Genomic DNA, 9,807 nt, shown 5'->3' with positions numbered 1-9,807 from the left:
CAGCTTGCGGCTGCTTTATTCCCGCCGTTGCACACACTACCGTTGGCGGGGCGATTGTGTCTATCTTCCATGAGGGAATAGAGACATAGCTGCGTCTCGCTATGAGGGCTAATGGGACTCTCGCCCTCAAGGCCGCACACATCCACTTTCGGAGAAGGTGGGGGTCAGGGCAGGTGAAAGTCCCGTTTTCCTCCCGGCGAATTAACGTTTGGGCCCCTCCTCGCCGCCTTCAACCCGGCAGAGAGACGAAAATTTTGCGCTAATTGAGGGATGGCTGAGGGCGCAAGCGCGCATGCGCAAAGCCTTCCAGGGCGTCCCCCGACGAGAGCTGTTCTGAAGTGGGCGGGGCGAAGAGAGGACGGGAGGCCATTTGGTCGCTCGGCAGGGGGCGCTCGCTCGCTCTGCGGGCCCATACCCGGGGAAAGAGAGCCGCCGGCGCAAGCGCCTTAGCACCACCTGACGCCAAAGGCGGGGCTGGCCGGCGGCGGCGGCCGCCGACAGGATAGGACTGAGCGCCGCGCGCATGCGCTCCGGGCGGGCTGGCGGCGGAGGGGCATTACAATGGAAGATGAGGAGGTCGCCGAGAGTTGGGAGGAGGCGGCCGACAGCGGAGTGAGTCCCGCCGAACGCCGCCGAGTCCGAGCGAGGTCCCGGGAGGAGGACGGGCCGTTCCCCCCGGGGTGGGACGGCGGAGGCGGGGTGGGCGGGCGAGGCATCCCGGGTCGGCCGAAGCTCTTGATAGGCCTCTTAAAGGGGCCGTGCCCCCTTTTCCTCCCCCCAACACGTGGTCTCGGGGCCACCGGCTCTCCCTCTGGGCCGGGAACCGGCGGGAAGGCTGGGACAGCCGGCTCCTCCCGCGTTGTCTCACCGCCGGGTCCCGTTCCGCTGGGTGGGTGGCAGGGCTCTCCCGAAGGAGCCCTCCGGGGACTGCAGGGATCGATCTGGATGGAGATCGCCTTCTGCAGGATCCTGGGAGCGCCGGCAGATGGGAGCCAGGGTGGAAATCCTCGGCTTATGCATTCAGTCCTCGACGTTACGACCACAATGCAGCCCCCGCCCACCACCCCGTTATTGAGTGAGACTTTCCTTAACTGAGTTTGTCCCTTCAACTGAGTTTCGGTCGTTAAGTGAATCGCCGCCGTCGTTCACGTTAGTCAACCTGGTTGACTTTTGCTTGTGGGATTTGAGCCAGGGAGGAAATCCTTGGCTTATGCAGGCACTCCTCGACGTTACGACCACAATGCAGGCCACCATTGCCACCACCATGCGACATGGATGGTGGAAGGTCTTAAGTATAAAACTGATCAGGAAAGACTTCATGAACTCAAATCTGTATAGTTCTGGAGGACAGAAGGGAAAGGGGGGACATGATCGAAACATTTAAATATGTTAAAGAGTTAAATAAGGTTCAGGAGGGAAGTGTTTTTAATAGGAAAGTGAACCCAAGGACAAGGGGGGCTAATCTGATGTGAGTTGGGGGAAAGATCAGAAGCAACATGAGGGAATATTATTTGACTGAAAGAGTAGTAGATGCTTGGAACAAACTTCCAGCAGAGGTGGCTGGTAAATCCACAGTCACTGAATTTAAACATGCCTGGGATAAACATATATCCATCCTAAGAAAATACAGGAAATAGTATAAGGGCAGACTAGATGGACCATGAGGTCTTTTTCTGCTGTCAATCTTCTATGTTTCTATGAATGTGTTGTTGAGTGAAACTGTCCTTAACTAAGTTACTGCTCTTAAACTGAGTTTTGGTTGCTAAGTGAATCGCCGCCATCGTTAACGTTAGTTAACCTGGTTATTAAATGAATCAGTCTTCCTTGTTGACATTGATTGATTTGATTGATTGATTGATTTGGATTTGTATGCAGCCCAACTCCCGAGGGACTCTGGGTAGCTCACAACCAGGAAATAACAGTTACCATGTAATATTAAAATCCCTTTAAAACAAATTTAAAACCAGCAATTAAAAACAATTAAAACAGTTCAAAAAACCCATGCATGGATCCCAATGGCATGTCATCTAATCCAGTGATTTTCAACCTTTTTTGAGTCGCGGCACATTTTTTACATTTACAAAACCATGGGGCACATTGGGGGGGGGGGGCTTAAAAAATATTGGAAAAAAAAATTATCTCTCTTCCTCCCTTTTGCTCTATTTCTCTATCCCTCTTTCTCTCCCTTCCTTTTTTTCTCTCTCTCCATCCCTCTTTCTTTCTCTCTTCCTTCTTTCCTCTTTTTTGCTCTCTTTCTCTTTCCCTCCCTACCCCCTTTATGTTTTTCTCTCTCCCACCTTCCCTCCCTCTTTCTCTCTCTTTCTTGCTCTCTCTTGCTTTCTTTCTCTCTTGTTCTCTTTCGCTCTTTCTTTCTTGCTTTCTCTCTCTCTTGCTTTCTCTCTCTTGCTTGCTTTCTCTCTTGTTTTCTTTCTCTCTTGCTTGCTTTCTCTTTCTCTCTCTTTCTTTCTCTCTCGTTTTCTTTCTCTGAGCTTCGCGGCACACCTGACCATGTCTCGCGGCACACTAGTGTGCCACGGCACACTGGTTGAAAAACACTGATCTAATCAATGACCCCAGGCCTATCTTTTTTGTGGGAAGGTCGTCGCAAAAGGAGATCGTGTCTCAAAGACACACACACACATCATAAATACGAATCAGCATCCGGACGTAAATTGTGTGACCGTGGAGGGTTTGTGTGTGAATGCTTCAAAAGTCAGAAGTGTGAAAAATGGTCGAGACTCTAACACGAATTGGAGTCTCTCTCTCTGTGTATGTGTGTATGCGTACATGTCACTGTGTTTTCTGGAACCTCACATGCAGGTTTGACAGTCGTTTCCCGTCCTTGTGGTCCATTCCCTCTCGGCTGATGTATTTAGAATGGAATAGGAATAGAAGGTAGGGTAGGGTAGCGTAGAGCAGTGATTTTAAACCTTTTTTGAGCCGCGGCACATTTTTTACATTTACAAAACCATGGGGCACATTGGGGGGGGGGGCTAAAAAAATATTGGACAAAAAAATTATCTCTCTTCCTCCCTTTTGCTCTATTTCTCTATCCCTCTTTCTCTCCCTTCCTTTTTTTCTCTCTCTTCATCCCTCTTTCTTTCTCTTTTCCTACTTTCCTCTTTTTTGCTCTCTTTCTCTCTCCCTCCCTACCCCCCCTTTATGTTTTTCTCTCTCCCACCTTCCCTCCCTGTTTCTCTCTCTCTTGCTTTCTTGCTCTCTCTTGCTTTCTTTCTCTCTTGTTCTCTTTCTCTCTTTCTTTCTTGCTTTCTCTCTCTCTTTCTTGCTTTCTCTCTCTTGCTTGCTTTCTCTCTTGTTTTCTTTCTCTCTTGCTTGCTTTCTCTTTCTCTCTCTTTCTTTCTCTCTTGTTTTCTTTCTCTGAGCTTCGCGGCACACCTGACCATGTCTCGCGGCACACTGGTTGAAAAACACTGGCGTAGAGTAGAGTAGAATAGAATAGAATGTATAATAGAATAAATAGAATAGAATACAGAATAGAATAAAGCAGAACAGAATAAAATAGAGCAGAGTAGGATAGGGTAGAATAGAATTCAGAATAGAATTATTTATTGGCCAAGTGTGTTTATACCCACAAGGATTTTGTCTTTGGTGCAGATGCTCTCACAGTGTTCATAAAAGAAACGATCCATTCGTCAAGAATCATGAGGTACTACACTTAATGATTGTCTTAGGATTCAAATAAGCCGTTAGGAAACAATATAAATTGCAAGGATACAAGCAACAATTTACAGTTATGCAATCATAAGTGGGACAAGAAGTATAGTAGGAACGAGAAAAATAATAGTAATAATAGTGCAGACTTAGTAAATAGTTTGACAGTGTTGAGGGAATTATTTGTTTAGCAGAGTGATAGCGTTTGGGGAAAAAACTCATTGTGTCTAGTTGTCTTGGTGTGCCGTGCTCTATAGCGTCATTTTGAGGGTGGGAGTTGAAACCATTTATTTGGTGCCAGACATGTTTCCCATAAATATTCCTCTGCGGTTGCTCACCTTGCCTTTTCCTTCCTCGCGCAAATATTCTCGCCGAATTTCGCCGTGACCTCCTGCAATTTTTAGGGGACCATACTCATTGATTTGCCTTTACATACCACCCCAACTCCCACCTCGCAGAGTCGCTCTGGAATAAAGACTGCTGGCTGGCTGCTTCTACCAGCCACAGATAATTTAATATTGGGGGGTGGGGGGGTGGGCAAAGCAACTTGTAGGGAGAATCCATTCTCTGAGTGAAATTCAGCAGGCGGGGGGCACCCTCCCCACCGAAAACAGTGATGTTCGGAGAGTAGATCTAACCTGAACCAAGAGCTCCGATTTTGAGTCAGTGGGCCACGTTAAAAAAGAACTCCTTGGATAAGATGAAAAAAATCTGCCGAGGTGGGTTTGTGTGTTTTGAGTTTGAAGAGAAACTCATTCAGCCCGAGCGAGTGGGCCTTCCTTTTCAAAGATTAACCCGCCTTGCAGACTTTGGACTACAAAGCCAAAGCTGTGCAGGGGAATGAATGCCTGTCGTTGCAAAACCAGGATTAGGACCGAGCACAACGCAGGACTCCCTAGGAAAGTGCTGGCACTTAGACCTCCCTTTCCAGACGGGCCCCACCGGAGCAACCTTTTCCTGCACGGCCCCTCAGTTGAGCTGGGACCATGTCCCATCCTTTGGACGCCCATCATGCGTGAGGGAGAGTTTTGGTCGGCCGGCAGGACTGTTGAGCTACATCTAGTCGCTTCGTTGGCTCAGAAATGAGAGAAACGGCCTCCAAAAAGTCTCCGGGCAGAGGACATATTCTTATCTTTCTGGTGACCGGTTTTTAACAGGGGCATCCCCTCCCGCCCTCCTGCATGGTTTTTGCCAGGGAGAATGACTGGGCATGCCCTGTGCTCAGGGATGGTAAGTATTTCATGCCGGTGGAAGCAATCTGAGGGACGTGAGTGGCAGGGCTGAAGGCTGCACGCTGCCTGTGACTCTTTAGCGGAGAAGCCCAGTCTGATTTTTCAGCTGCTTGATCTGGGCAGCCGACAAATCAGGTTCTAATTTTATCTTGCTGTTGGCTTGAAGGCGAAGCGTCAGCAGAGGCAGCTGCCAGGGGACCTCATGCCTGGCACGAGCCCATTTCAATCCAGGTCTGTGTATAAGATTCACCCTGGGCTCCCTTCCCAGAGAAGGCCTCGGCTTTGTCCAGCTGAAAAGCAAAAGAGTTTAGAGGGTCTCTCTCTCTCTGTCCCCTCCCTCCCTCCCTCTCTCTTTCTCTTTCTCTGTTCCTCCCTCACTCTCACTCTCTTCTCATCTCTCCCTTCCTCCCTCCCTCCCCTCCCTCTCTCTCACTACTCCCTCGCTCTCTCTCAACTCTCCCCTCTCATCTCTCCCTCCCTTTCTCCTTCCCCTCCCTCCTCTTTCCCTCTCCCTCCCTCTCTCTCGGATCTCTCCCTCCTTCTCCTTCATCTCTCCTTCCCTCCCCTCTTTCTCATCTTTCCCTCCCTCCCCTCTTTCTCTTGCCCACTCTCCCTCTTTCTCTTCTTTCTCTCCTTTCCCTCCCCCTCTCTCGCATCTCTCTTCCCTCTTTCTTTCTCATCTCTTCCTCCCTCTCTCTCATCTCTTCCCCTTCCCTTTCTCGCATTTCTCCTTTCCTCTTTCCCTTCTCTCTCATCTCTCTCCCTCTTTCTCCCTCTCTTTGTGGGAACCTCTTGACGCCTCAAAGATGAGTTAGTAACCAAGGGTGTGATGTGGCATTGTCTTGCCGGGAAGGGGAGGGCCAGGCTTGTGGCTTGGTACTACAAGGTGCCTGACCCCCAGAGGGATGGAATTTGACCCACTTATGTTGCCTTCCAGGAAATAGATAGACGACTGGAAAAGAAACTGAAAATCAGCCAAAAAGAAAGGTAAAGATTGTTTGGAATCCATTCAGTAGCATTCATGCTCGGGGAGGGCTGGGAAAAATAATAGAGTGGCATTTTCTGATTTTTTTAAAAAAAGATTTTATCTAAAAATGAACAACTAAGCCTCGATTCTGCCGATTAGTCGTAAAATCTTGATAGGCAACCAAGAGAATAAGCTTGGCTGCCTTGCGTTTTGGTGAATAGGCAGAGGGTCTTCGTTCAGAGGACTGGTTGACGGGTGGGGTTTAGTTTTTTTGGCTAACAGCGCAAAATGATTTCAAAAAAAATAATTGATTTGATTTATATGCCACCCAACCCCATAGGATTTACTCCCCCTTCTTCCTTAACAGCAGGAAATCCAAGTCCCCACCCAAAGTGCCGATCGTAATTCAGGACGACAGTCTTCCTTCGGGCCCTCCTCCACAGATTCGGATCCTAAAGCGGCCCACCAGCAACGGGGTGCTGACCAACCCCAACTCTACCAGCCGGCCTGCCTTCCCGGTGAAGACCTTGGCCCAGAGGGAAGCTGAATACGCAGAGGCCAGGAAGCGGATCCTGGGCAGCGCCAGTCCGGAAGAGGAGCAAGAAAAACCCATCCTTGACAGGTAAGGGCCCCCCGGCACAGGTGGGTCACCAAATTCCTCTACACCACTCTCCTTGTGGAGGGCAACTTGTGACATGTGGGTCTGCCTGTGGCCAAGATCCTGTCCGTGCCCAGAATTTGCGGATGTAGGGCCCGCCAGCTCAGGCTTTTGTCCCATTGGGCTCAGCTTGGGTGAGGGGGAAGATGGAGCGGGAAGAGAAGCATTTTCAGAAAGCCATTTTGAGGGTCTTGAGTCAGTCTTCAGTCTAGTTGCATTGGCATCCTTCGGTCTCGAAAGACCATGGTATCATGCTCTGGATTCCCAGTATGTCTATCAATCTAGTAATCCTAATAATAATAGCAACAGAGTTGGAAGGGGCCTTGTAGGTCTACTAGTCCAACCCCCTGCTTAGGCAGGAAACCTTGAGTCCTTCGGGATTGGGCGGCATAAAAGTTGAATTAAATTAATTTTTAAAAAAATAATAAACAAACCCTACACCATAACAAATGGTTATCCAACATCCATCCAGACAAATGGCTATCCAAAAGTTTCCAGTGTTGGAGCATTCACAACGTTTAGCTTTTAGCTGTGTTAGGACTCTGTCCATAATAGAGCCGGGTGGCGCAGCAGGTAGAGTGCTGTACTTCAGGCCACTGAAACTGACTGTAGATCTGTAGGTTAGTAGTTCAAATCTCATCACCAGCTCAAGGTTGACTCAGCCTTCCATCCATCTGAGGTGGGTAAAATGAGGACCTGGATTGTGGGGGCAATAGGCTGACTCTGCTAAAAAGTGCTATTGCTAACATGTAAGCCGCCCTGAGTCTAAGGAGAAGCATAAAAATTGAATGAATGAATGAATAAATAAAAAAACAAATAAACAAACAAACAAATAACTGTTGGGTTGGCGATATATTGGCTGCAGATGTTGCAGACTGCCACAAGAGGGAGCTGGAGTTTATAGCTTATTTCTCTGAGTCACCCTCTTCGTTTTTTCTTTGTCTGGCTACTCACTGTTAATAGCTACTCACTATTAGGTATTCTCTGCAATCTCTCTGTATTGTAGTTATGTATATCAGCTAAAATGTGTTTGAGCTTGATATCTTTGTTTACAGATTATGACAAAGACAACTGACAACTGAAAGTGCTTAATAATATTTGGATTGTTATTCTGACTTATCATGTGTATGACTTTAGATTGTTTTTCTGAATATGTTGTTTCTCAAAGTAAACTTGAATCAAGTTAGTATATCCGTGTGTGGCCAATTAGTTATTCACACAACTAATCTCAACCTAAACGTTTCTGTGTGTGCATAACCTTCGTCAACAAGGATTACTCTGCTCAGACATTAACAAGCTGGACTGAGTGTTCTTCTATCCTTCCTCCCTTCCTCCCTTAGGCCCACAAGGATCTCCCAGCCAGAAGACTCCAGGCAGCCCAGCAATGTGATCAGGCAGCCGCTGGGCCCCGACGGTTCGCAAGGCTTCAAGCAACGCAGATAGGCTCGGCTGGCTGACCGGCCAGTATGAAAGCAGGGTGCTCCCCTTCCTCAGCAGACCAATGGACCTGAGCCACAGGGGTGGGACTTGCCCTAAGCATCCCCTTTGGCTCTTTGCCGCTTGCGACCCTCAGCCCAGGCACTGGGACTCCTGCTGCGCCTCCCCGTAGAACTGACATGCCAAGGAGGGTGCGCCGAGGGAGGAGCAGGCACTGGGGCAGGGGTTGCCGCAACTTGCTGCCTTCTGGAGCGTGGCCTCACAGCCGCCCCCTGCAAAGGAATGACCTCCCGCTGGCTCCCTCTAGTGTCGGAAGCGGGAGGAGGAGGCTCTGCTTCTCAACATGCACGTTACATTTGGAGCAAGGTGCAAACAAGGCGGGTGCACACAAAGGTTTGACCCTTTGCTTTGGGGAGGGGACGGGATGGCTTTGGAGCCTTCACGCATGGGAAGAAAAAGACGACAGAGAAGATGAAGAAAGGGGGAGGTGTTAGCTGTTTTAACTTGTTTTTTTTATCTCTGAGAAACGGTAGTTGCTAGCGTTGAGGAAGGAGGGGGAGTCGGGAGAAGGTGGCGGCGGGCAACTCGCGCTCTTCCTTTTGCTTGCCTGCCGCTTTGGAATGAACGAACGGCGGAAGCATCGGGCCCGTATTTCCCACCAGGCCAGCTCCGCTGCTTCGTGAGCCGGCAGAGACCCCGGTGGGTCGAGCGTGTGAGGGGTGTCCCTCCTCTGCCTCGGAGCGGGAGGCATTGCCCTGCCCTTCCGGTCTTGACCAGCAGTCCCTCCGCCTCTTGGTGCTGCTTCCAGACAAAGATGTGGTGTGGGGGAGGCCAGCTTTTTGCCACTAGGACTCTCGAGCTAGGAATAGAGTAGTTCTTCGACTCCCATCATGTCATGCTGGATCCTTTGGAGGACACTGGCGACGGTGGGCCGAGTGTTGCTTGCGCTGGCCTCGGATGTCAGGCCAGCTGGGGGGGGGCGAGTAGTGAGGCGTTTGGCCCTGTTGGTTCTCGGTCGGCCAGTTACTTGGAAGGCGAAGAAGCTTTTCTGGGGAGGGGGAAGCAAGTCGGAAGTCCTTCCCTCTCGAAACGGGATGGGTCACCAAAGACTCCCAATAGCGGGCCCAGACACTGTTTGGACCATTTCCAAGATGGCCCCCGGGGAGAACGGCTTCGCGGTTGAGGGTCACTCAGTGGCTTATGGGGGCCCTCCAAGCAATACTTTTAAGCTTTCCCCCAGGTGGTCAAGACAAAAAAAAAAGATACCGGAGGGGGCCAGTCAGGAGACCCTGCCCCGTGTGGCAAATGCCAAGTGTCTTGGACCAGCTGGGGCTTTTTGCTCCCTTAGCAGCCATATTGAAGGGAGGGGGGAAGAGGTGGAGAGCCTCCCTCCCACCCCACTTCCAGGTGCCTGGGCTAGCTCGCTTCACTGTGTTTCCCAAGTCTGCCTTTTTGGGTTTTGCTGCCTGGTTTTCGGAGGAGAGACCGCGGCGGTGTAGATAGAAAGGGACACGACACGTCGGAGGGTCTTGTTCGAGGGGGGAGTTCTCACCCCTCCAAAAAAAAAAATCTTCTACTGGGGAGAGGAGGGTGTTTAGTGTCTCTGTGTGTGCGCGTGTGCGTGTGGGGCGGGGGTTTTGGGGTGCCGGAACCGTGTCTCTTTTGTATGCATCAACACACGATGTGTATCAAAACACCGCAAAAGAAGAAGAAGGAGCAGTAGTAGTAACCGGTCCAAAAAAAGAGTAATAATACTAATAGAAATAAAAACTACCTGTGTACAAAAAGTGAAAACCCCCGACTGGAACTTGAGTGGGTATCTTCTTTCTGTCCCTGCCCCT

General features: G+C 49.9%; 1 protein-coding gene across 2 annotated transcripts; it reads left to right on the top strand.

Annotated features, from left to right (window-relative positions):
* Nucleotides 1-339: 339 nt before the first annotated feature.
* SZRD1 (SUZ RNA binding domain containing 1) lies at nucleotides 340-9,760 on the top strand. Of its 2 annotated transcripts, none has more exons than XM_070759350.1 (4): nucleotides 340-612; nucleotides 5,842-5,891; nucleotides 6,239-6,493; nucleotides 7,870-9,760. In XM_070759350.1, the coding sequence occupies exons 1-4, from the start codon at nucleotides 562-564 to the stop codon at nucleotides 7,970-7,972; spliced, it is 459 nt and encodes a 152-aa protein (XP_070615451.1). In that variant the 5' UTR covers nucleotides 340-561; the 3' UTR covers nucleotides 7,973-9,760. The 2 variants fall into 2 exon arrangements, with proteins under 2 accessions (XP_070615451.1, XP_070615452.1); XM_070759351.1 differs by lacking the exon at nucleotides 340-612 and adding an exon at nucleotides 4,507-4,902.
* Nucleotides 9,761-9,807: the final 47 nt, after the last annotated feature.

Source organism: Erythrolamprus reginae, chromosome 8 (genome assembly GCF_031021105.1).
Source record: "Erythrolamprus reginae isolate rEryReg1 chromosome 8, rEryReg1.hap1, whole genome shotgun sequence".
Taxonomy (NCBI): domain Eukaryota; kingdom Metazoa; phylum Chordata; class Lepidosauria; order Squamata; family Dipsadidae; genus Erythrolamprus; species Erythrolamprus reginae.
This window is presented reverse-complemented; position numbering and strand designations above follow the sequence as displayed.